The sequence below is a fragment of the Neopelma chrysocephalum genome, unplaced genomic scaffold (genome assembly GCF_003984885.1).
Source record: "Neopelma chrysocephalum unplaced genomic scaffold, ASM398488v2 Primary Assembly neopelma1_61b, whole genome shotgun sequence".
NCBI classification, from domain to species: domain Eukaryota; kingdom Metazoa; phylum Chordata; class Aves; order Passeriformes; family Pipridae; genus Neopelma; species Neopelma chrysocephalum.
Window position 1 is genome coordinate 5957611 of NW_020897717.1, and position 27887 is coordinate 5985497.

Genomic DNA, 27887 nt, shown 5'->3' on the forward strand with positions numbered 1-27887 from the left:
TCAATTAACACAAATGCTGTGCACGTGGGGTAACTAAATAACATCCCTATTTACAGTTATAGTACATGATTTGCCCCAAACTATACAAAAGAATGAAGATGATGATTTCTGATTTTACTTTCTAATTATTTATATTAAACAAGGAACAAAATGAATATAAAATAAATATATGTTTTTTCCCAACTTCAGGGCCTAACCTACAGACCAAATAAAGAGCACTGTAATTCAGAGCTCCTCAGAGACAAACTTTTAGTGTGTATACCTGTAGAACAGAGTTCGCAGTTTTTGCTCTGTGAAGAAAGCTTAAAATAATTTTCATCACCAAGCAGTCAATCCACTTGTATGTTAAGATACTAACTACTAACAGAAGCAATTTAAAAACTCCTGGGGACTGACCAATACCCCATAATGGTTTGGTTTCTTTGAACTGTCCTTGCATCTCATGCTACTTATGATTTCTTTGATGCATAAAGTTTTCCCTGTATGTGGAAAATATAGAAATGTATTAGAGCACATAGATTTCCACTGATAACTTCACCTCCTTCTTGGAATGCCCTTCTACTTCCCCCAATATTCAAATAATAATTTTAATCTGCTTTTAGTTTTTCATATGCAATCTGATACCAGACCTGGTTCCGAGAAAGGAAATCTTAAATACTTTGAATTCTTTTCTGGAATCGTCGATCTATTTTCGTTTATTATATAGAAAGCTCACAATTACCCTCCATTTTCCTTCAATAATTACAGTCTTATATAATTAATTTATTGTTGGTATATTTTGGTATTTGTACTCACAAGGCAGCCTGTGAGTCAACAAGATTGAATATAAAGATATAAATATACATACAGCACCACGGGTGGACTTCTTCACAGAACTTCAGTACTCACATTTTTTCCATTATCACTAGATGAGGACGAGGTCTTAGGAAGTTTCTGCTCTGGCTCTGAATAGTCTGTATCTACTGAATATGCATCTGGAGGAATAGCATAGTCACTTTCCGAGGTCACAGAAGACAGAGATGCACCTGCGGTAAATGAAGAAAGATAATTCTTTATATATTTTTTTATTACACTAGAAACAACTGAGGTCAGAACACCCATGCAGAAAGAATATCTGAATAGGATCTGCAGGCAAACACATGTATCAACATAAATCTATCAGGAATCAAGGACTTTTTAAAATATCAGCACACTGAACTATTAGTACAGTGCTAATATCTGATTCTCATTCATAATTAAACAGTTTAAGTCCCTTGTGAATGAAATAACAAATAAATGTCTTCTATATATTATGATCTTCTCTTATATTACCACAGCTTTTTTAAGGCGGGAGTTAGTGCCATGCATCATACTCATTCTCTAGAAAATGCAAACAGAATCTTTAATTAAACTAAGCAGCTTTCCCCCTCCCCTTTCTATCATTCACTCAGTATCTGGATTTCTTATGCAACTGCTTATGTACTAAAAAGCCACGCTCAAGATCTGATATGTGTTGAAGCTGTACGTGACTGTATTTTGCAATGAGTATGAATTTTTATCCTGAGGTTTTCTAAAAATTTGAATTCCAGATTTCAGGTGTTTTTTAGTGTTTATTAGCTTTACTGTTGATATAAATGCACACTGATTTCAATTCTAGTGAACCAGCAATAAAAGTTCAAACCTCTCCCTCACTCATCATAGAAATATTTTCATAAATGTGAATATGTCCTTTTGTAAGGTCTAGAGTTTTTACTCTGCAAGGTTATAGTCTCCAAGATTGAAATGAAGAGGCCTTGTTTCCTTTGTTTCAATAATTTCCAAACTAATTTGCCAATTTTATTTTTAAAAAAAAGCTTTTCTCATTTATTGCTTTGTAAGCACCTGAGCTTTCAGAGTGGGTACTTCTCTTCTCATGTAGGATCTTTAATAACAAAAATGCAGCAAGTTAATTATGCTTCTGGTGAAATGTGTGACTGACTAGATTTTTAAACAATGTGATCTCAACAAAGATAAGTACATATATGTTTTGTGGTTAAGAAGGGTTTCCACATGTGAAACAATGAAAGGACAGTTTTATGGGAAGAAAGCATGAACAAAAGGAATGGTTCCACTTTACAGGCATGGATATAAATTGTAGGTGAAACCAGATTTTAAATTACCCAATTTGGCTTTCCTGTTGTGTGAGCATGTAACATGAGATCTGTCTGCAGCCATGACACTGGTTTTCACTCAGCAAGATGGAGCTGCTGAGAAGCAGGAACTACTACATTAATGTAGCAAAACTTTAACTGCATCACTGGAAACAGGACTGGACTCCACATGTGACTGGCACTGGGAAACTCCAACTGGACCAGTGGCTCTGTCAACCTGCTCCAGGCTGGCTGAATGGAGCTCCTGCTAACTGGGATTTTTACATGTATAATAGAGACTACTGAGTCATGTTATTTTGCATTTCTATAATGGATGGTCTTAACATTTGGCCTCACTGGAATCTTAGTCTCCCTTGGTTCAGCCAGTGAAGAAATACTTGCAGGGATATAACATTGATAATGTCACCCCATGAGGAAGCACTGTATCTTTCAATGTCATGAAGCACATTATTTCCATTCTGCAGATGGAAAACACACAGTTAACTAGAACTGTGAGATTTGTCTTCCACAAAACAGAGCACATTACTGGATTCAAGTGTTTTAACTAAATCTTTGCACTGGACCTTGAGACAATCACTGTAAAAATGGAAGAAGTCTCTTACTACATGAAGTGACAGAACCAAATAATTTGATAAGGAAACTTTTCCACCTGCTTTCTGGTCATGTGAAAATTGTTTTATAAACTCAAATATATGTGGGGTTTTTTTCTGATGGCAATTAGTTTTTTTCTACATAATTTTTTCTTATCTACAGTTAAAGATCACAGGAAGCCCTTGGCATGACAGAGTACAGACAGAATGGTGTTTCTTGCTTTAAAGGTACAAGTCACTTTTCCCCCGACAACAGCCAGCTACCAGATTAATGCCTTAAAAAGACATCTATAACAACAGCAATAAATAAAAGCCATGTGTAACAGTCCTTTCTCCTGCTTGAATATTAGATCTAGGCTTTGAGAGCTGAGATAAAAGCCTAGATTTAAGATGTCCACACTGTTTAAGGAAGAAATCAGTTTCTAAGAAGATCATGTAAACTGCCTAGTTTTCCAAACTTCCCAGAAGTTACTTGTCTTATGGTTTTGCCTACCTCGTTTCATAGCCCGAGGACTACCTGGACCACTTCTGCTTCGAGAATCAGACTCGGAAGTCCTTGAGCTGGACCGAGAGCTGTCTTCTTCCTCTGATCCTGACGACTCATCTATAAATGGGCTGTTGCTTATTTGAGTTGCTTTCTGCATAAATGAACACAACATTCTTTGATATCTTGCATAAAGGCTATCAGTCATTTCCTTCATACTGTGGCAGAGCTCTTTTGGCTTCATAATATTCAAAGCTGTTTCTTGCTTTGGTTGTGAGTTTTGGCACACAAATACTAACATGAAACTGAATTCCCTCTGCTGTCTGTATGCTCAAAAACACCCACACTTCAAAACAGAAACCTGAGGTAGCTCAAGGCATGGGTCTTTCCAAAGCACAAAAGACTGTCAGAAACAAACAATGCTGTGATTACTTACTGCTGGTTATGTGACTAGAAACAGTTTTGGCACTGACACAAAGAATTTCTACATACACATGCTTTTAATTATGACATTGAACACCATGTGGTTCTGTTTAATAATTAGCAAGCCTTTGGAAAAAATCAGCAAGGAACCTAAGAAGAACTGACCTAGGCTAGTAACATTCCATAAGCAGTATTTTTTTCCCCAGCTATTTGACATTTCTATTACTTCTGGGGTTCTGTGATCTCTAAACATCAACTTACAACATATTTGGCATGGTAGTATTAAATGTAAAACAGGAAGTTCCCGGATGTGAAGCCCAATAGTATTTAAAAATGTCCTTTAAACAGTAATATAGTTACCCCTTTCAAAGTGGTATAGACAGGAGTGGTCATGTTCTTATATATCAGAGATGTATATAATCCGGATATGGAGCATGAATTTAGTGAAACAGCACCTAAAAAAGCAACATATTCTATAAATGACCTTCTTAATTTACCCCTCAAGTAACCAAATTCAAATTTAATTTTTTTTGGTGTTGTTTAACTGCTATAAAAAGCAAACTAACTCCTGAACTGTTATAGATGGGAGATTTATAGCTTTTTAAAATTTAAAATGGTTTTAAGAAACATAAATAAAATTGCAATCATGAACACAAACCTTTTTTAAATTGGAAGTATACCTTGGTACCTGTTACAGAATCTTCAAAAAGAATTGCAAAGTGAACTGGAGTGAACAATGTACAAATTCAGCACAAAATCAAGAGGTAAGGTGGACTATGGAAAGATAACCAATAATCTTCTAGGTTTTAAATAGCTGATAACTAAATCTTCATAAAATTATTTTAGAAGTCCTTGCTTACACATCACCATAAGAATAGAATTTTTTTTAATGAGACAATGAACAACTAAACCACTTACTTTTACTACGAGATTCCAGGGTGAAAGCTTCAGACATCCTTAAACCAGATTTGGCTACAGCATAAATTCTGCTTTCCTATACAGGCAGAATGGATTTGATGGTAGATAATTAAAACACAACAATTACTTTTCTTCTGTTTAGCCTCCTAGTCTTTGTGCTAGTGCAACTATATGCGAAAATGGTTCACAAAATTACATCATCAACAGCAGCTGAAAAATGCATCCTTCTTTTATATGCCATCCCCATCATATTCATAGTCTGTTTCAACATTGCCCTGTAGGTAACTTACTTTTAAAAATACTATTATCAGGTGCCAAAGAAGCTATAGCGAGAATGTTTCTTAATGGAAGATTGTGTGTTAAGAACAGAGAAATGCCATTAAAAGACAGTTTTTCAACCATTTTGTGTTAGAAGACTACAATAACAAAATCTATAATGAAAAAAATGCACTAAAATATATACATAGGAAAGCTGTTACATTAATGCATTATTCATCTCTGAATCATTAATAAATCTCTTGACACTGGAACCGCAGAATCAGTGAGTCTTGACACAGTTAATTTTGGATTTTCTGTAAGACTTATTAATATCTATTTTAATATCCTGACTGCTTGCTTTAAAATTTTATGTGGAAATCTGATCAGTAACTTCTGTAATCTGTAGTTGTCTTCTGTCAACCTAATTGTCTAGATTGTGAGTGGTAGAGTGGTTAGAGCAAGGGCACTGACACCAGCATTCTTAGACTGTGTTGGCATTCAGATAAATAAATAAATGCAGTCACAAGCATTACATCCTTTGATACACTCACTCAAAAGGACACATGCAACTTAGATGTGATGTGAAAAAAATTGGTCTTATCTACAGAATAGTGACTTATTCAATGGCAGAAATACTGTGCTTAAAATAAAATGTGCTTAAGGTAACGCTCAGTCTTGTCATTAAGCAGAGAATAAGAAAAATATGAGGCAATAAAAATCTTAGAAGAGAGGCATGAAAATAGCTTCACCAGTAGGAAAAATATCCTTAATCACACTTACCCAGGAAGGAAATCGATGTAATGGAGGGGTTGGAGGTTTGTTGCTAGCACCCTTTTTTGTCATTTCACAAGGTTCCTGGACTTCAGCATTTTGTGCTTCAGTGCAGTCATAAGTAAACACTCCTATATCACAGCCAATCTCCATTTTCTCTAAAATATCAGTATCTTCTCCATCCACCAGATCTATGTCTGTTTCCTGAGGTCTCCATGGACGTATCATGCTTATGGCATTTCTATTTCTACCAAACATTCTGTCAGAACTCAGCTGGGGCTGACTTAGGTGTTTCTTTGCTAACGGTGAATTCAGACTAAAAACATTTGGAGTCCGTAACTTTGGAGGTGGCAAATTTGAGGGAGAATTTGATGGAGTTGTGCACTGAGAACCTGCAGAAGATGCTAGAATTGGGTGTCTGGGTGTTAGAGCAGGGGTTAAAATTGGACTTGGGGTATTTGCTTCACTGGATGAGGATGAATAATCTAGCCTCTGAGATTGAAATTTCTTATTCAGTTCATCTGAAGAACTATCTTGGTCTTTCTTTTTACTTGTGAAGTCAGAGTTGCACTTTCCACCTGGATTGTTCTGGCCTTTTCTTTGGGATCCTTGCTGCCAGGAGTATAACTTCTTTTGCTGAGTCCTCTTAACACCAAAATTCTCTTCTTCAAATAGAGAACTACTGTCATCAGATGCTGTCAAATACATTTCACATCCCACTCTACTGTACCTTGCATTCTCTTCAGATGTGTGACTTGAAAGAGTCGATGCACACCTGGATTTCAGTCCTTTATTGTCTCCTCCATCCTCATCTGAGCTCCAGTCACTCCCGGTAGTGCACGAGTTCTTTGACATGTCACTGTCTATATCTTTGGATGAACAGCTTGTTCTCACAATTTTTTTCTGCTCTGAACCAGAGGAACTTTGTTGCGGTGACTTCTGACCTTTATTTGTCTCATGTGCAGGACTATCAAAGGTAGTTTCCAGGATATCCTTCTCTAGAGGAGAAATATAATGAACATGAGAAAATTACTTTAGCAAACTTGACTGATAAAGGGTTTTGTCATCATGTCTAAGAATAGTAAGTAGCTAATAATTTCAAATGTGTAAGCGTATTTAAGATTTTTAATACTGTAAATAATAAACATTAAGAACATTTATAAATTTTTTAATGTGACTGAAGTTGCAATTATGTTTGTCAAAAAAATGTAATAAACATTACTCAAAGTTCTAGCTGAACTACAAATGGCAATAAATGTAAAGATAAGCAGACTGGAGCCATATTTTAAAGTAAACCATAAATGGATGAAAACAAACAAATAAACAAAAACAACAAAAAGCCAAAGACTTAAAAGGGCATACAAATTTAGCTGCTTTATTAAATCTAAGGAAAATTAGAAATTAATAAAAGCTTGTCAGAAAAGATTTGCATTAACAAATTGAGTATTCTGAGCATTTCTGCAGTATTTATCCACATATATTTCTTCTGCAAGTTATTATTGTATTCCCAGTGGTGAATGCTTAGGATAAGGATATACAAGAGAAGCTCATGGAAAATACTAAAGGAAAGACGCTGTATTAAAAATAGCTTTGTTTCTGCTGTTCACTTTCACCTGGTTTTGCGAGAGAGAGCTATAGCTTGCAACGTGTTAGTAAGGCCTGCATGTTCCTGAGTTAAAACAGATGCAAGAACAAGGGGTTTTCTACACAGACACTTGAGAAGGTTAATATTAAATAGCTGTATGAAGTTAAATTGGATTGGGTAAGCGAAAGATTTTGATTCAGTCCACTTTAAAATAATGAAGTCCCCAAAGTTGATCTGTTTCAATCTAGGCAGGCCTAAGGTTCTATTTTTTATCCTTTTGCTTAAAAAATTACTCTTACTTCAATTCCTTCATCTATAAAAACGTAAATAATAATACATAGCCGTCTTTATAATGAACTTGGTTTAATATAAATACACAAACTCTTCAGTTTCTGATTTTTCAATTTCTGATTTTCTACAGACCTCAACTTGCCATTTTAGATACCATGACTAACTGTGGAGAAAATACTGAGGTCATAAATAGCACTGTGGGATTCAAGCAAAGGACCAGAGCAACAGTCTCCTTCCTGAGCTTTTGTTTTCTTAAGGAAAGTAGCAAACTGTAATGGACTTGCTCATGCCTGTAAGAGCATGACAGCATGCCAATGGCAGTACCATACATCTGGATTTGTCGGGGAAATTGTGTGAGCTGATCAGACAGGAAACTCTGCTGCTCTCTTCAGTTTCTTCTGACCTTCATCATACTGCTGAAAAACTACTGAGTTGATCTTGTTGAGTTAGGGCATAAAACTAGCACTGTGACATCAGTGATAGCATAGCAAAAACATACAGAAACTGGATTTAGGTGAGACTCTGCCCTATGCAGGCATAAACACATAACAGCTCTGCCTAGTGGACTGGCAGCCTTAAACTCCTTATGCTACTATGGAGCAAACCTGGGCCAAGTCAGTCCTCCCTTTGCAGCCAAAGCACCCATCAGTCACTGTGTGCTGCCAAATAATGTATCAGAGGCATTACAAAGACTCTAGTGCTCAACAGGATTTCTTCCTAGTAATAGAAGGGTAGCACTGAAGAAGGAGAGAGTGCTGTTAGGCACTTTGAAAACAGCTGGTTTGGATATACTGACATAGTTGCCGATTTCGGTTTTCCACTTGTGTCAGAATAAAATGGCAGATTAGTGATGAGGTACCTGGCATGTTTTTGCCTTCAGTGTAGTCTGGCTCTTTAGATGAAGACTTGCTTATTTCTTCAAACTTAGGAGATGGTTGAGGACTTCTTGCTCTATTTGAAAAGCATCCAAAAGTCAAACCGCTTAGTCGCTGACACTCTCCAGGTTTTTGTGTTGAAGTAACAGATTTCTTGCCAGTAGCCTCTGAAGAATAGTAATTCAAAAATCTTGTGTTAATGAGATACAACAAGCTATGCTCTCTTAACTTTGCAGTGTAAAGTTGGTTTAAGGTAATTAAAATTTAGGAAAAAGGTAATAAAAAATTTATTAGAGGAATAAAAATTTATCTGATAATTCCCCATACCAAAAGAAACCCAGAGCTACCTTTCTAGTTCTTAAAATTTGATTTTAACATAGGAAGAAAAAAAAACCTAACAATTTCACAGTACTAAAACATGTATTTAACACAGAATGAAAACCTAGTGGAAATACCTGATTTTATTCTCCTATGACTAAATTAAACCTATGGGTTGTTCTAGGATATATAATTTGGAAAAGACTGTAGAACAATAGTATTAAGATATGTGATGGCCTTCCCTTTAGATAAAAATATTAAGAGAATCTGTAATAGGTGCTACAGCAAATATAGAAGAGTAAGTTCCTAGCTTAGAAGGAGATGTGGAGGACTTCAAGAGACAGTGAAAGCATAAATTGGTGAACTGCCTCAAGAATATGAAATATGTCCTTAGGGACAGCTATTCTGCCAGAAACTGATATGAAACAATGCTGTCCATTCCTGCTCATAAAAATCCCTGTATCAGATCCAGGAACAAAAGGCCCTTACACACACCTGTAAACTGCTTAAAATAGTACCAAATGTTCATAATTTATAGCCTGTCACCAGCATGGACATTGCAAATAGCAATAAACTTCTTAATATTTTTGAGTAACTGTTCAGTAACTGTGTGTTGAAAACCAGCTGACAATTTCTTAGGGTCTCAAAAAGCCTTTGAACAGATCTCTCAGAAGAGAATGATTAAAACTGTAAAGTGCTGAAGTGTACAGAATTGCTACTGATCCAAAAATAGCAAAGAAACAAAACAGTCCAGTTTCTTCATTAACGGAAAGGTGCAACTTAGTTTAAAAGCTTCCTATTATATATGTATGTATTTTGTAAATATTTATATTTTCATATATTATGCATATTATGTGTGCATACATACACATATCTACACATGTTTTAAATATCTGTGTGTTTACATGTATATGTAAGATACATTATCAAGGGATGAGGGCTAGGTAGCAAACTAACAAAATTTTCAGATTGTAGTAAATTGTCAGATCAATCAAGTATGGAGAAGACCTAAGAAAGTTGGTGAAGAGGCAAGATGGTGGAAAATAAAATTCAACTCTGATTAAACTCTGATTCAATGTGAAATAATGTTCTGGGGAGGGGGTATTCCTCTTTCTTCTGTTTACATTTTATGATTTTTAAATTTACTATATCCACTTGAGGAGGAACCTGGTAATAATATGGCTGAATTAAGATTTTGGATCACTGTAATCAAATGTAGTAATTAGAAGAATGTGATTAGAGTTCTGATTCCCAACTGACCATTTGCTAGAAAAAGCAGATGCAGACTGACATTCATGTATTTCTTAACAGTGATAAGACCATCTAGCTATAAAGAAGTGAAAGGAAAGATCTGTCATTAATTCGGTATAATCTTACTACTTGCAGAACCTTTTAAACTACAGAGATACCCGTTCACTCAACAAAAAACAGTTGTGGCTTTTCAATAAAATAATATAGTATTCCTTTCTAACACCTTCGTGTAAGTCACTCTGATATCAATTCCTAGTATCTGAAATCTTTGTGTTTTCACAGAATATCTTCAGTCATGTAGATGCACAAATTAACAGAGAATAGAAAGAAGTATGCCATGTAGAGAGAAGATTTTAAAAGATTTGTACATTTACCTTGCAGTTTAGATTGTACTGTTTTCATCTCTTTGGTTTGCTTTTGGTTGATCAAGCGAAGGTTCTGATTTTCCACCTCTAACTAAAAGCATATAAATGTAATCTCATCCATCAGTGAAACAATTTTTAAAGTCATTACATTGTTTAGATTTTCTCTGAATTTCTGCCTATGTCAGGATAGAACTAGTTCAAATAGTAACCTACTCTCTGCTACTTCTCTTAATGCCAGTCTAGGCTTTTGTTTATTCCGAACAATGAAATTCCCTGCAATGATTATTTGCTCAACTTCTGTTAAAATCATTCCCACAACCAAGCAAACCCAAAACTCCTTTAAAATCCTTAATAAATAAGAAAAAAATCTGCACTGGAATTTTTAATAAAAGCAGAGGGCTAGAATTGCAAACTTCTTGCCACTTGGCAAACCCAAGAGCAAGTAGAGGGAATGATGGTTCTAATGCCTCCTACCATCCCATGGCAAAAATTACAAAAAAAAAATAAAAAAATAGGTGCCAACAAACTTTATACAGAGCAAAAATCTTTCTACAGGAAGAAAAAACCAACAACCCATTGCTGCAGCCCACTACTGGGAGGTAAAAGATGTTGATTCAAACTCCTGCTTCAAATTAGGCAGAGACTTGAATCTCAGTATCCCCTATGACACAGAGGGGAACCATCAATTCCACCTCCCACTGAGTGACAGTCACATATGTGAAATTAGCTTGAGATTCTCCACGTTTCAAACTAAGTAAATAGTTTGAGTCATACTTGATTTTGCCTGAACTTTTTCAAGGTAATTTTAGCTAATTTTAATGGCATTTTTATTAAATTATTTCAAAAACTCCTCTCACAGGCTAAATGTTACTTCTAGTTTCTTACTATGAAAATAATAATTTTTTTTTTCAACTATAGTGAGTATAACTTCCAGTTAACCACAACAGAGTAGGATTTTAACTTTTATGGGCAATTTTGAATTCTACACACGGGGAGGAGAAAGCACAGCTGCACACCAAAACTGACAGCCTTAGGCAGGGCTAAGACATGGTTATCTTACCACAGCAGAGAAAAAAGGGACACAACAGGTCTCTTGAGACTAGAGCTGGTGCCTCTGAAACTATTCATGACTAAGAGTACTGTTGGCATTGTGAAATAAAAAATGATCAAGTCCTTTTTTCTGCCAGATCCCAGCAGAGTTGGTCAGCTTTCTGGGGATTATTCACACTTCAGGCATCTACTTGAGCAAGCTCAGTTTGCCAGCTAAGCTCTCTGAATTAGTGGAGAAGCTGACCTTTCAGAGAGCAGTTCTGGGCCCTTTCTCTATAAAGAGGACCCAGACATACTAGCTGACCAAATCAGACATCAGAATTTAAGTGACATGGAGCTCTGCTCTCTGTGCCATGGTTTTAATTTTTCCCCTTTCAAGCAAATAACTGTATAGGTCAGTAAAACTGGGAAGCTTTTTTTTTTTTTTTACTAGGGCACAAAGGCCTTTGACAGCCAAAAAGTATAAGGGATATCCAGTCACAACATTATATTTTCTGTGTAAGTATTGTAGCAAGAGTTATACCTCATGAAGCTTGACTGTCACCCATTCTTTTATTTTAGCTGCTTTTTCTTCTATGATTTTTGCTTCTTGCAGTCTTATTTGCTTCTGGAAAAAATTGACATAAGCATATTTTTCACTGAGTAATATAGTCTGCCTGAGTAGTATCTTCAGACACAAATCCTAAGATTGCTTGAAGTAATTCAGGCTCCTGGGCAATATGCAAAAGTGCAACAATGATTTTCAAAAAATAAGGAATAGATCCTTCACAGAGGCTACTGTTCCTCTTTCCTCTAGGAAAAATGAAAGCTCTTCAGGGGAGACAGTGAAGAGTAAGAACCTCTTTCCCCTCTTAAAAGTTAGATGTTCTTTCAAAGGAATCCAGAGCATAATTTCCAAATGAATAAACATTATTCAAATTATATACTTCTCATGGGAACCTCTTTAATCAAACAACAGAAATAATGTTAAACTTTTCTGTCCTCTATTGATCTTAAATTTTATTTTCCTTTTGTATAATTAAGAATGGAATTGATGTTCCTCTTTTGTAACACCGTTATTTCTAACCTGTTCTTCAAGCTGTTTCTCCAATTTTTGTATTATGTCATTTTTATCTTGTATCAGGATCTCCAGATCTTGACATCTCTTATATAGCCTGGTTTCTGATTCACTTGTTTGAACGTTTGCTGCTTTTAGTTTTTCTTCCATGACCTGCACCTATTTGGAAAGTCAAATGTAAAAGTTTAAGAAACATAATACTCCAAGTCAAAGGTAGTAATCTAAACACAAAACAGACTGTTAAAATTGCCTCCACACTTAGATTCAAGATAACCCTGCAATGTTTTGAAGCTTATTTGAGAAGAAATCCCACAGTTCATTATGACTCCCTATGCATCTAATATCAACAGGACTGGCAAAACATCGAAAGACCTTATACATATATATTTCGTTAGTATCTCTAAGAGGCTTCTAGTTTTGTAACACACACTTTTAGAAATGCCAACATGGGAAAAATGCAATTTATCTACAGGGAGCTGTAGTTAGGCTTGATAAACAATGTTTTAATAAATAAACAATTGCACACTGTAAAAAAACCCAGCAGGTTATCAGCAGCATTCTAAAAAATGGCTTAAAAGTACTTGGCTTATAGTCAGGAATGTTTTCTAACTCCAAATTAGTACATGAACATTTTTATTCTTATAATTTTCAGTTTCTATCTGTCTCAGAGTAAGATATGAAGAATGTTTTGGGAATACCAGAGATATGTTCATAAAATGTCTACAGGAGATATATCTGCCATTTGGAATTGGAAAGCAACTTTGGTTAAATATTTAGCCATGATCTCATTCTTTAGATGATGTAATTTCTACAAGAGGAACAAACAACATAGAATAGTCCTATTAGAGCCTGTATTGGACAGCCTTGTTTTATTTTCTTACAGATCTTCTAGAATAAGTCAGTTTTCCATGTGCACACGTATCAAAGACTCATGGTGCATCAATGAAGAAGCTCATTACATGTATCTATTTTTGATTTGTGATGTTAGCTTTGACTTTATTGACCTGAACTGGACAGCAAGCAAAGAAAGGTGTTAGAAAATCTCTGTTAAGACAAATCAACAGATGTAAAAGAAACTGTCTTCTCCTTTTTGAGAAGAAGAAATAGCAATTTTCTGAACTTCACTTCATGCACATAGTATCACACACATAGCTGGTGAGAGATATTTTACAATATATATACCTGCTGAAATGCTCTCTCTGCTTGACGATCAGCATCTATAACTTGTTTCTCAAGCTGCTGCATCTGTAGACATATAAAAACATATAGTAAAAAGGCCATGCCTTCTGCCCGTTGCCGCGGGTATTTTCATGATCTGTTTTGAAAAAGGAAACAACAGGTTGTGGGCAGGAGCATAAAAATAGGATAAACAGTGCATTGGACTGGAAAAAGAATTCTTCATCATGGCTGTATTAAAACATTGTAAAGACTCTTCTACAGAAAAATAAATCAAGTTTTCTTCATAGTATAATTTTGGGGCTGCTATATGACATACTGGTTTTTTTCTCTGCTATCAAGAGTAGAAATTCCTTTGTCAATAGCCCTGAAACTTTCCTCATGCGGGCTCAGAGTCTTAGAAAGTACTAAGCTCCTTCATGTCCTTCCAAAATTGGCAGGAGTAAAGGGTACTTGGCACTTATACAATTTGGACACTAATTCTTCTGAAGTTGGCAAAGTCAGCTCTTTGGACAAATGTGCTACGAGGCCTATCCCAGACTTTTCTACCCTCTGCATGATGAAGCCAGGATGTGGCAGAAGGGTCACAGTGGACTCAGGTGCTCCACAGGAGCAATGGATGAAGACAGAAAACAGTGTGACCTGGAGGAGTTCAGGTCACCTCTGAGTGGGGGGAGATCCCGATCTGTTACTTTATAATGTTGCCTAATGAATCACAGGCTCAACCTTTGCCCAGGGCCTCGGAAAACCCCTGCATTTTACATTATTTATTTTGAATGTTTTACCAACAGAATATGGACCAGAAGAGGCCAGAAAAATATACTTTGTTTACATTTTGTTATGTTTTGTTAAGAGCTCTCTAGTCTGATTTTAGTGACTTTTAAAAAAAGTAAACTGTGTAACTGTTAACTGAAGTAACACTTAAAAGTACATAAGGTACTCCATGATTTAAGGACTTGCTGGTTCTCAGGAAAGACCTAGCTGAGACCTCAGTTCATCTGAAGAGGATGAAACATCAAATAATTAACATGGGATACTCAATATTCAGATTTAAAATTGTTCATAGAAAAGCATATGATACAAATAATGCAAATGAAAACCATTTATTCCTTCTCCAGTTTACTGCATGGCTTTAAAATAATCAGTTTCATCCTGTCCCGTTTTTATTTTATTTCTGGCATCTTTCAGTTTCTCTTTCACTCTCCATCTCTTTTTTTTCTCTTGTCAGTTATGTTGTCAATCACATGGAACTTTTAGCACCACATTCAGACAAAGACACAGAGTCATCATTTTGTATCAATCAATAACTGAAAATTGAGAAAATGGGTTTTCACAAACATTAAAAAAAAAGATTTGACTGACTTTCTAGTACTTTGTCATGCAATACAAAACCCCACACTCTATAACATAATACCACAACACACCACTGATACAAGAGCAACAAACATTTCACAATCCACATGGTTATGGTTGGGTCCCCAGTGAGTTGTTTTGCAAGAACACTTCTAAGGATATGATCTTCCCAGTCATTCGTGTGCTAACAGTCCAGGCAGATGGACAGGGAGATAAGCTTTCTTTGTTCCCCTCTGGCCACATGTATTTAATTTCATATTTATATGACCTCATATGGAGATTTTAACTTTGAGTTTAATTTTTAGAATTTTGAATTCCAAGGTTGCTGTCCATCTGTCTTTTCTGGTTTTACATTCAAATAGAAGTGGGGTTTGCAAGACTTACTTTAATATAGTTTTTCAGACATTTTTTAGTGAGTTGAGGATTCAGAAATTAAGGTTATTTCTGCATACATGGTCAATTAACATTCTACTGTAGTAAAAGCACTATGCTAAACTAAGTGCAGCTATTATATCAATAATGAACTAATGTTCTGTAATATTATGACTCTTAATGTTCTAGAATATTACGACAGAAAACTCCTTCAGACATTTATAATGTGAAGTTCATCACTGATGAATAGAAAATTTTTCATCAACTTTCACAAACAAACAATTTGTAAATGTGACTGACAATTCATTTATGTCCTGTAAGTAATTTCACCTGTAAGGTAGTATCAGAAACCTGAGAAATTTAATAAATGAAATTAAAACCTGAAAATGTTGCTTGCCAAGTTCACTCTGCTGCCACTGCAGCTCAACTAGCTCCAGCTTGGCTTAAACCTGAAAACAACTAGTCTCTCTAGCAATATCTAATTATCACTGAGTCACTGTACAAGCATTAAGCAGTAGTGCTGCTCTTCTACACAACAGTTCAAGTTCTGGATAATAAAGTGCACTAAAGACCTAAGTTCTTTCTACGTTTGCACACTGAAACTACACAATGCACCTCTTGCTAGGAATATATACTGTTGCACAGGACCAGGAATATAATAGCATATTCATGTAGATGAAGAATATGATTTGAATAAAGCTGTTGCTAAGATGAATGTAAAGCTAGGAGCCAAAGAAGCTGAGAGAATTACCAAGAGAAAGGTCATTCAGAGACTAAAAATGGAAGAACAAAGTTTATTTTTGCTTCTTTTACAGTTAACTGTAATTTCAAGAAGGTATGCTAAGAAACTTTCCATGGTCTCACCATACAGATACACCAATCAGCTTCCTGGCAACAACTAAATGTGAGATTTTGTTTGCAAAATTTTTAACAGTCTTGAATTTATTTTGGGAGACTCCTGTTAAAAGGAAGCAATCTATATTATTCATCAAGAATGGAATACCATAGTTACCAAATGTGAGCACTTCTAGTAAAGTTAAATTGGCTGGCATTTCAATAATTTGATGCTACATAATAATTACTGAGTCCTGATTTTCCCTTTATTTAGAGTTTATATAGACTTGTTTTGCAGAGTCCTGTAATAATAATGAAACTTAAAAAATATATTTCCCCCATTTGCATAAATAATCTCTAAACAATCCACAAAGTGGCTTTGCTTGAAAAAATAGATTTACGTCTGTATTCTGACTGCTTTGCTTCTTTTTAGGTCTGTGAAGTTAAACAGAAAAAATGATTGCTTTAGGATATTCTGAAGGCTATAAAACTTGTAGGGCAAAAGACTGGAACTAGTTCCGAAGGAAGGCTTTTTCTTCAAAAACAAAACCTAACCTAAAACCTTCTTAAATTGGTGGTGAGGGTGAGTTTAATAACAATGATCACAGCACTACTGAGAGAGAGATGAGAGAAGGTGAATATTTGTGACTGGGCTAATAGCTAATTGTTTAAATCAAGTTATGCTTTGAACTCGTCAAGAATGAAATGCAGTGGTAAATCCTCCTTACCCAATGACTACGAAGACAATTTCAGACCATGGATTGATAGCTTATCCTCAAATAAAAATGGAAAAAAACCAACTTAAACTCACAATGGAAGTGGCAGGTAACTGCCACATTTAGAGGCAAAGGTCAAGTGTGCTCTGTGTATGCAGAAGAACTCTTACCTATGGCTGCATCCTGAATATTGATGACCAACTCTGAGTTTATATGGAACATGATTTGAAAAACAGAAAAGTCTGTTGACTTATACCTCTGTCCCACCAACTTCTTTCTAGATACATCTATAGAAATTGCCACCTTCACTGGGTCGAAATGTTATGTATCAGCTGATAGGCTAGACATTGCTTGAATGAACTATGGTCTGTAAAGTGAACAGACATAAAGTTGGCTTCCCAGGAGAAACATGCAGGGCCATCATGTCATTGATAATATCTGGCAAGTGAAGTATATTTAAGCTTAATTTTCTATAATGTCCTGGATGAGGTAACTTTAAATAATGCCCCAGTTCATCAAACCTCTTATAAAGAATATTCTTGCCACCCACACCAGATTGGTGCAGGTTCTTCCCAAAATTCATTAAGAAATCCAGAGATATCCTGTCATAATATACATTGGTTTTGATTTTACAGTTTTAAATATAAAGAATAAATGTTTTAAGCCCATGACAAAAAGTACATGCATGCTGACTAAAGAATACTATCATTACAGAAGAACAGACTGCTATTTTAACCTGCACTTTCTCCTTCTGTCTTTAGGTGAAATATCCTCTTACAATTTTCAGAAAATGCATTAGTGCATGCTGCATCAATTATCTAAACTATAGAAAACAGTATCTATTGTTAGAAACAGATTTGTTTTTAAACTTACTATGGAAATAACCACTCTACATCTGATGCTCATCAAATTGAGCTATTTTTGTTCAAAAAACAAACAGAGAAATGCCACATATGAATAAATACTGAATTCTTTGAAGAAACATGGCAGCAATAAAAACCAAGAGGTGTACTGCCTTAGGGGTCTAAGCATTGAAGCACAACACATAGTTGCTGGGAATTTTGTAAAATACAAAGGCAAATCATACAGTGGTTCTTTTTCAAAGGTCACCTGTAAGTTTCTTGACTGTATTCAGAAATGTTTAACATATATATTTTTATGCAAGTAAATAAATTTTCATTTGATTAAAGAACATATTGCATGAAAACACCAAAGGGTATAAACTCAAAAATCATCACTCACAGATTTCAAAAATACTCCTTTTGTATGCATATATATGTATATTATAAATGTATGTTATGTATAAGAACAAACCCCTAATTTTTTATCCAAGTCAACTTTCAATGTAACAGTTTGTCCCATTCCTGTTTGAAATTTACGTTATAATCAGTGCATAATACACTGCCTCCTAGTTTTTAACATTATACACATCACAGTTGCATCAGATGGAAAAGGTGAAAATCTTTTGAAAAAAATATAGGAAAAAATATGATCATTAATGAACAAAGAGAAAAACATCCCTTCTCTGTGTCTGAAGCAGAAATACAGTCTGTCTATTGATGAAGTGCAGAACTTCCACTGATTTGAGAATGGTTTAGAGTCTGTTTTTTTCCTTGCATTTCAAATTTTCAATTCTTCTCATCTGAAAAAAAATCCCAAACCATCTGTGGTTGAAAAATAATGTTCCACATAAAAAAAAGAGTAGTAAATCTGACCATTTTTAGATTCAGTGATTCAGTCCTCACACCACATAGGACTTACCAAAACCAGAGAAACATAGGTATATGGTTGCTTCTACAAATAAACAAATAGAAGAAGCAATTTAGAGATAAACACATCTACAACTGTCTTTCAAAGGTGCAAGCAGATATAAACAGATGATGAATAAACATAGGCTGGCAATTAGAAGACCCTAATTTTTCACACTGAGTAAGAAAGAAGCTATAAAGGCAAAAGATCTGGGGTTTTTTATCTCATGCTTCATAAGTTTATAAAAGGTTTAAAGAATTTGCCTGTCAGCTATTTCAGAGCACTGTATGTGACCAAGATTTCCCCTTTTGTTTCTATACTCCTATGTTTAATAATAATAATGGCCAGTCTTCGCGAACGAAGATTTTGGGAAAGGTCTTTTACCTTTCAAGCCTGCGCAATGGATTTTTTAGGTGAGACACAGCATGTGCTGAACTGAGCCCACCCTTTAATCCTAAGGTTCATCTGCCGGGGCCAAGCGAGCTTGGACAATGGCAGTGAGGTCCTCAGGACGTAGGTTTGTTCAGAGTGACCTTCTCATAGATGGATGGCCTTACAGGGCTGACGAGCTCCACCTGCCAGGGGGAGTTCCCTGACCGGGAATCGAACCTGGGCCGCGGCGGTGAGAGCGCCGCATCCTAACCACTAGACCACCAGGGGTCCCCACTCCTATGTTTAGACCCAAATATTTCAACAAATCTCTGCATTTCCATAAGAAAAGTCAGTACTCCTTAAAAGCAAGTAATGTGCTTGCTGGTGGCTTTGACAACCACCAGTTTTCACGGTTTAAAATATGCTATGCCCAATCCATACATGTATAAAGCCTTGCATACATTTGTTAGTTAAAAGCAATGGTAAAACTGTTTTAGAAGCATTACTTGCTCTTTTTACAAAAAGGTCTCTTTTTTGGTGGTTTAGTTTAGGAAAATACACTAGTATTCCTCCTACTTCTGTAGCTCATTGATTAAAAAGCTGACTGGGTATGTTACATCCACATTTTCAAACATTATTCCTTCTGTCTTGACATTTCTCTTCTATGTATTATGTATTTTCCATAAGGGCAGTGTTAAATCTTTATAAATTACAACAAACTTCAAAATACAACCTGACTAATTAAGCCATATAGATGAAACACCTAAAGAACAGAGATGTAAAATAAATATACTAGTATTTCACAGGAAAAATAAATAAGAAGATAATTTGTAAAGGAGGAATGAGCACATGCCTTGGGGAAGAAATACTTTGTTCTTTACTGGTTGATTTTTTTATCCCAAAGGAAATACAGTAATTAGAAAGACTTATCTTTAATAGAACAGCTTTACATTTTAACTATTAAATAGAAATATATTTTGTCACATAGATCTAGGAAATGATATCTCAGACACACCTATATTTATAAAATTAAATATGCCTTCAGTGAAAAATGAAATTGAATATTTTGTCACAATAGCTTTTCCCTAGAACAAGACAAAACCTATAAAAGTATTACTCAGTTTTTTAGTCATCAAAATGAAGAATTGCTTTCTGTAGCTAATCTTCTTTTTGCCACAGATCTCCCCAAAAGGGCTAATGCTAAAGGCTGAGTCTTGATGGGGCTCAAATGTTCCTTAGGCTACTCACAGATCAAGCATGGTAAATTTTCTTGACTATTTTACTGGTTCATAATATATGAAATTTTACTGTTTGTTATTATTTCCTACATTAAAAAAATCTTTAGATGAAAGATTTAGTTATCTGCCTTAAATCTCTAAAGCTACAGCCTTATTTTTTCCTACAAATCCCACCTGAATGCCCACCTAGGTTATGACTACTGCAACACACAGATTAGTGCTTACAACCTGTTAGTTTGCAAGCTTCTATTTTTCAGTGCACTCTCATGTTTCTTCTTCTCCCATCTTCTTAATTTTTAATACCAATTAAAAGGGAAAAGGCTACGATTCTTCTCATGAACAAAGCAGTGTCATAGGACATTTGCATATTCCTATGCAAATCTGCAAAACTCCTCTTCATTTTATCTTTCTCTGTCACACTGATATATGGAGAGTAAAACCAATTTGTTTCTTTGATATCAAAGTTATATATATTATATATATATGTATGTAAGTCTAAACACATATATAGACATATATGCTTCTGCTTCTTCTGCAGATGGCTAATAGTTCTACAATCTTCATCACAATCCTGTTCACTTCTAACTACAGCAAATTCTGGCAATGCTGTCCTAAATAGGCAAAAGGCACTTCTTAACTGCAAGTCCCTCTTAACTCTCCTTTTTAGCAATTCAGCTCATTTAGATGAACTATGCCTAGCACAAAAGCCTTTCTTTCCTTGGAACAAAACAAAACTTCCAGAAATTATCAGTCTCTATTTGGTCAGTTTCCAAAATGATCAGGCTCAAAATTTCTGTCACTCTCCATGATGAGACCAGTCTTACCACCGAGTTATATTTTACTTCTTTCAGCATGATTTTAAGAATTATTTGTCTCAAAAGGTTTTCCTAGTGGTCATTAAGTGGGTGAAAAGTACATATGAAAAAAACCAATCTTTCACATCTCAGTTAAGTTCATTGTAGTAAAATTAATGATTTCTTCTGGAAACTATATAAATTAAAAATATAGAACAGAAAAGCCCAGGGAGGGAACTCTTCCAGAATTGGTAATCTAGGCCAGCTGCCAGTAAATATAGACTTTAAAAAGTTAAATTCAGCAGTGGGATTTGGGGAGGCAGTGCAGTGAAGGAGAACTGAGCAGTGTGCAACGTTGGCTGAACAACTGTGCTTTCCCCACCGTCAGTCATAGGACTCTCCTAAGCCTGGTAAAACACTAGGAATGTTCACTCTTTCTGGCTGTCATCTTTTCCAACTCAGATCTTGTCTTGATAGTTAAATTGCACAGACACGATCAAATATAATTCTGTAGACCGCCACTCTAGCACAAACAGACACCACCCTAACATCTAAAATCTTGAAAGAAGTGAAGATAGTTTAGCAAGAGGGACAAAGCACTTTGGCAAGCAAAGGAAAAAGAAGTCTCACATCGTGCTTAAAATGAAAAAGAGAAACGTATCAAGAACTGCTTGTTGATCTGCTTGGTTTTGTATTGATCATTGTATTGCAATTGTGGAAATTCTATAGCTCTGTCTCACTGAACTGGGACTTCTGACTAGATCCACAACATGAACGTCCATCTGAAACAGGGGGCCTGTTTTCACGCCACTGAGAGGATGGTTTAAGAATTAAAGGTACCACTCACTGTCAACATTTTACAAATAGAAAACTTGACTGAAACGGAATTTACTAATGAAATTAAAGGGTATAGGACACTCAGGAAACAGATGTTGAAGGAGCAAGAGATTCTAGAAATATACGTAAGGCTGCATATTGCAACAGATATTTAAAGCCTGAAAATGCTCGCCAAGGGAATGAAAATTAAATGTGTAATTTCTAAGAGCAAAAAGAGTTCTCACCATGAAAAATGGAGAAAAAACATCTTGTAGCTCCTAAAAATGGAATGCTAAACAAATATTAGGTTGGCTAAGAATCTGCACAGGTGGCTGCCCACTATCACAGCTTCCACGACTTCCACAAACTTCCCCATCTCAGGTGGGCTGGAATAGAACTGATGACCTTGTCTCCGTACCACCCAAGGGAAGATATTAATCCTCTGGCCTCACAGCAAGAGCTGTGCTCTTCATGCCATTACCCAGCCAGGCCTCTAGAAGAACAGCTAATTTATTGCTTCCTGAGTTCTTTTTTTTTTTTTTTCATCTTCAGCCTCCTTAGAAAGAATGTAGTTTTAAGATGTACAAAAACAACAACAAAAAACCCTCTACTGTTATAAAACAGTATAATAGAAAACTATTATAGTTTTCTATAATAAATAGAAAAACTTAATAATAGACAAAGCATAAAAATGAAACTATAAGAAAAATGTGTAGGTATTAAAAAGCTGTAAACAGACCTAAAACTCTAGCCATAGAAATGTTTATTCTCTTTAACTCTCATTGCTTTCTCCTGTATCTTCTTAATTGCATCTGAATGTATTTTCCATGACAAGAAGTCTTTTAAGAGGAATGAAATACTGAAAAATAACCTTCATTTGAATAATTTTGGTTCAATGGTACTTTGCTCCCTTTTAGTTTACCCCTCATAATCCTTTGAATGGAAATACTCATTGTGCTTTTTTTACAGTTTTCATATTGGCAATCACTGCCTAAGTCAAATGTGTTATAGACTTTGCCTCTGAAAACATTAAACATGAAATTGTCATGCCAGAGATAACAAAACATACTGCATCTGCTTAATTTTCAAATGTCAAATGACATACCATAAATAGGACTGTTAAATGAATAAAAATACAATGGGACCTGGATTTAGCTGTTGGTTTGTAAGACAAAGTTTGAAATGTGTTATGCTTTGGAATATGTAGGAAATAGTATTTGGCCTAAAAGTTGGTTATCATTCCGTTTCCATAAACTGCACGGAAAGTGTAAATATTATGGCATTTGTCGTCTACACACTTGGTTGCCAGCTGAGCATGTATACAGAGAATATCCAAATGAAAGGTTAAAAGCAAACAAACCAATATACATATGAAAATAACTTAAAGCACAATATAATGACCCTCAGCACTGAAGGAAACAAACTTGGGAGATGTTCATGTGAATGTTGAGTATTACTGGACAGCCCATAATGCAACATTTGGGTTAGTGCCATATTCAGTCCTTACAGGGTCTCACGAAAAAGAAATTCAGTGGAGGCTGCCCAAGTGGGAATTTAAGACAGAGATGTAGTTCTCCTACTAAAAGAAATTTTAGCAGTAGGAAGAACATTAACTTTACACCTGATGTTGCACACATATTTTAGGTGAAAAACGTACTTACTATGAAAAGACTGAAGGTCACTAACTTCTCCTATGACTTGAAATGCCAGCTGGAATCTTAACTTTCAGTATAACACTGTAATCTTTTATTCAACAAAGTGTTTTTTTTAGTAAACTCTTCTTATACGTAAGACTCAAGCTGCATTAAAATAAAGGTTTCTGCTTAAAACTCAGTTCCACAGGCATCCTAAATTTGGCATACTAGGATACTTTCTACATCATTCCTTAAATTCCTGTAAAGACCTCTCCCACTTACAGCAGCAGCTTCTGCTTAAAACTCCAACAAGGTCTCATTCTTTGCACATTAGATTTATAAATATAGACTCTTTACTTGGCAAAATGAAAAAATATTAAAAACTCAAACTAATAAACAACAGTGAATGGATTAAGTTTTCTGAAAACACTGTGTATTCTGTTGCTTCTCTCTCTTCTTTTTCCCGAGTTCACTAAAAAATTTAAGTTCTGCTAGACTGCAGAAACACATTTACAATGCAAATTTCTCAACCTCCTCAACCACCAAGGTTCAAGGATGACTACTCACTAAACTTACAAAACACAGTAAATAGTTTGTTTTTCTAAATTTGAACACATCTACTGGAATAATACACTCAAGACTTTTCATATTGATTGTTCATTTATTTGCAGGGGCAATGTTAAATAAGATAACTATGCAAAGGTATTTAATTTCTAGTGTGTAAGAAAAGTACTTCAATTAATCCACAGCCTGAATACATTTACAGAAGCACACAGGTCACAGATACAAATATTGGAAATGGATAGATTCAAGCAATCCCTTATTTAAATCTGGTTTTAGACTAAGTTAACAAATATAACAAATATAAGGGAAAAAACTCAATGGCGGTTTCTGAAAAGCCCTACACATAGTATAATAGGATGTAAACTCCTTTTCCTGATTCACTGTCTTGAAGAGATACCTCTCAAACACATGCAGAGAAAGGCTAGAGAATTACCATCAATTCATTTCTCTTACCTTCCTGTAGAGACTACCTGTTTTTGTCACAATATCATTCTTACGGTTTTTTACAACAATTACGTAGTATAATACCCACAGGGTTTTATGTCTGTCACGCCACAGTACTGTGATTTCTGTTGCTATTTTGAAGTGGAACACTGTCTGGTGCTATTGTTCAATGTTTTAGTACACATTTCATAGCATAGAGATGATTGTAAACAAAACCACAAATAAAGGCCTGTGCTAATCAAAGTAAGAGTGAGAATTATTTATGTGCTTTGCCAATTTGTCTCATTCTGTAACAGGTAACAAATGGGTACTAGAAAGTACCTATAAAGGCTGACATCAGCTGTATTATTCTTCGTCATTAATATCAGGATGATCATCAAGTACTGGCCAATCAGGTCTTAATTATTCACTTTGCTATTTCTCAAACATATTTGTGAGAAACAGTTCCATGCAGTTTAATTTCAAACTACCGTGAGTGTATCTTTCCTGTAACAAATACTGAGAATTGTTTGTATAATTTCAAAAACTAAATATGTGGAAAAAATAACCGCTGGATTACTGGCAAATAAAACCAATGCCCAAATACACACAAACACTTTAGTTCCCTTTTTGAACACGGTTGGTTTTGAATTCTTCAAGACTGCTAAACTTGCAGATGAATATCATCTCATTTTGTTGAGCTCTGACCAGTCTTGAATGCATATCCCAGCGGAACTCCAGTTGATGACTGAAAGATTCATATTAAAAAGTCAAAGTGACAAAGTAAGGAGAAGGATTATTTTTCAAGAAGTCTGCTAATGCCCTGCTCAGGAGAGCAATATATCAAATTACCCCAACTGAATACTTGGTGGACCTGTGGTCTTCACCAGAAAACATTTCTCCCATTTGCAATTCCTGTAAACGCTTCACTTTTTCTAAAATTTCTGAGAAAGATAAGGCAAATTAAAACAAGAGGGCAGTAACATGACAAGTGCTTAAGATTTTTTAAACTATTCTGGAGTCATGTTTATCACAGATGTGAGAGTGTAATTTGCCTTGAAGTGCTTTGTTTCAGGCACAGTGCTGAAGATTTGTGATTTTATCCCCCTTATTCTGCTTGTTTGGGGGTTTTTAATGCCAATATTTGAAATGACATGATTATGCATATATTTCTGTTAATTTAAGGGGATATTTCTAGCAGTTAACAGCCTGTAAATGCAAACTGTAAAGGAAGAAAGTGAAAAGTCAAATAGAAAGCATTAAAATTTCTAAAATATTTTCTTTAAACTCAGATTGTATTGTGAAGGGCTGTTCATGAATTGTAACTTTTTGGTTGCCAAAACTATAATCAGCAGCAGCCACATAAAACATGGTAGTTAGGGCTGCTGGAAAGTTCCCAGAACAGTCATGTCCACTGTTTAGCCACTTGACTTCCATCCAGAATCTGAAAATGCAGTGGTCCAAACGGGGTAAAGACACAGAACAGATATATATGATCTAACAGCTCCAACTGTGTAAGCATCCAATAATCTTGTGGAGTGTTACAGAAGACACTGTTGTACTCTTTCCTCCAAGACTGATGGCAGTAACTCATTAACTTATCTATGAGCCTTGCAAACTGGAATGAAAGACACAAGTAGCTTTCCTTTTTTATTTTTTTTATTCTTAAATGAAATTTTAAAGGATGGCTTTTGAACAGCTTATTGTTCTTTCAAAACCCAATATTCTGCAATACCTCTTCAATGAGGGTTTGCCATACAGAAAAATTGCATGATTAGGTAAACAGTTTAGAGTTTCTACCTACACTGCTTTCTAATAGCAATTAAGTATATATTTAAACGGTATTCTTCAAATTAAATGATACAATACTTTTCAACTTCCTGGGTCCCCAGACTCAGGTGATGAGCCATAGCTGGAAGTGTCTTATTATAGGAAAATAAAATCTGGTAAATTACTCAATTCAGTCAGGAATACTGGGGGAAATAATACTTCTGGATTTTCTCTGCAATGATTTCTGTGTCTTAAATCACATTTTAAATACTTAATAAATGTGTTAAATATTAATTTCAATGTTGTAAAAGTGATTACTGGATACATATTTTTTTCTGCAGGAGAGTTGCCAGTGCGCTCTTATTTGAAAATGAACATTTTTTTCTGGCAATTCTGATGTGTGAAATTCTTTTACAGCATTAAAACATACCTGTTGTCCATATATTTTGTTTTAAAATGCTATTTTTCCCCTTCTGAAAAAACCTCGGTACTTGTAATCTCAAACCATGACATGTGATCAGCCCCCATTATAAAATAATTTATACAGCATTAAAATTCATATGATGAGACCTACCTTTTCTGCTAGCAATTCTCTGATCTTGCTTGCTTGGAGACGAAATTTCATTAACTGTGACTCCAAAGTTAAACATCTTTCCTTCCAGTTTACAGTACCATCTGGCTCTGAAAGTTCAGCCATATTTATGCTGGAAAAAAAAGGGAAAAAATCCCCATATCAAATTGAGTATGTATTTAATGTCTGACTTTTTTACTATGCACACTAACCTATTTTATATAAATCTTAAGAATGTCCCCAAATTTTATACATGTACAGTTTCATAAAACTTAGTAAAAATACACTAGTTTACAAAAGCCCTAATCATAACTATCAAATTCTGAAATCTGTGTTGCTAATATTTAGTTTTATCACATTTTAATTTCTCCTAAAATTTTGGGGCTGCAATTAGTTTTCCTTGATAAGCAGCGACACTTCACGGATCTTAATCTTCAGTTACTGTATATATCCTTTCTTACGCAGGAGAGGCTTGTAGAGAACTGAGCTTTTGCTTAGAAAATGCCTTACATAGGTGTAACTGTCTGTGTGTTAGTAGAACATTTGGTTTTATGCAAGTTAAATGTTTGGCAGATGACTCTTTTAGAAGTGTTTTAAAATTCTTATGTCTAATCAAATTGTGTTTAAAATTTAATATCCTTCATGAGATGCAAAGAGGAGTTTCTGGTTCCAGATGCAAAGGCAGGTGAGCAAATGGTTCCTAACAGACCACACACATGAAAAACAATCCCTTTGCATTAGCTGTTGCAGATCTCAGGACATCCTGGTTCATGCATGTTTTGGTTTCAAATCTGGGCTTTTATCCCCATTTAACAGCTCATGTCTTCTGGAAATTAAACTCAATGCCCTTCTGGACAAGCAGTACTGGAAAAATTATTCAGGATGAGAGCTGGCTCATCGTGGTTTGAGTCTGAGAAGCCAAGAAAATCATCTGTGTGCAAGCAGAAGGACTGGGTTCTGTTGCGTTCCAAGTGTTTGTAGACAGTTTAATAAAGAGTAAGTGGAAGGTTGAATGTAACCATTCACTCTAAGAAGTTCCCTTGCTAAGCAAACGCCCTGGCCTTTGCAGGGCTTTGAACACTTAGGTGTGGCTTTGAAAATGAAGCCTGAATAGCTCCTAAGTATCCAATTTATCTCAGA

At 35.3% G+C, this 27887-nt stretch overlaps 1 protein-coding gene and 1 long non-coding RNA gene across 9 annotated transcripts in view; one reads left to right on the forward strand and one right to left on the reverse strand.

The window, feature by feature from the left end:
• The window catches only part of LOC113966902, a 51780-nt gene extending 27008 nt beyond the window's left edge, over positions 1-24772 (forward strand). For 3 of the 4 annotated variants that reach the window (XR_003534004.1, XR_003534002.1, XR_003534003.1), the window contains 2 exons: positions 190-252; positions 3225-5082. This is a non-coding gene — a long non-coding RNA (uncharacterized LOC113966902). Of the gene's footprint in view, positions 1-189; positions 253-3224; positions 5083-20116 lie in introns of those variants that run through there. The other variant, XR_003534005.1, reaches the window with a different exon arrangement.
• The window catches only part of PLEKHH2 (pleckstrin homology, MyTH4 and FERM domain containing H2), a 53651-nt gene that overhangs the window by 22334 nt on the left and 3430 nt on the right, over positions 1-27887 (reverse strand). For 3 of the 5 annotated variants that reach the window (XR_003534001.1, XM_027681993.1, XM_027681992.1), the window contains exons 2-12: positions 26751-26880; positions 13548-13610; positions 12375-12524; positions 11832-11915; positions 10268-10349; positions 8309-8491; positions 5583-6571; positions 4545-4620; positions 3987-4081; positions 3213-3357; positions 889-1025 (exon numbers count right to left, since the gene is read on the reverse strand). Coding sequence is in view for 4 of the 5 variants with exons in the window: in XM_027681993.1 (XP_027537794.1) it covers positions 889-1025; positions 3213-3357; positions 3987-4081; positions 4545-4620; positions 5583-6571; positions 8309-8491; positions 10268-10349; positions 11832-11915; positions 12375-12524; positions 13548-13610; positions 26751-26873 (2127 nt within the window). In the remaining variant the exon portion in view is untranslated. The remainder of the gene's footprint in view (positions 1-888; positions 1026-3212; positions 3358-3986; positions 4082-4544; positions 4621-5582; positions 6572-8308; positions 8492-10267; positions 10350-11831; positions 11916-12374; positions 12525-13547; positions 13611-26750; positions 26881-27887) is intronic. The other 2 variants (XM_027681994.1, XM_027681995.1) reach the window with 2 other exon arrangements.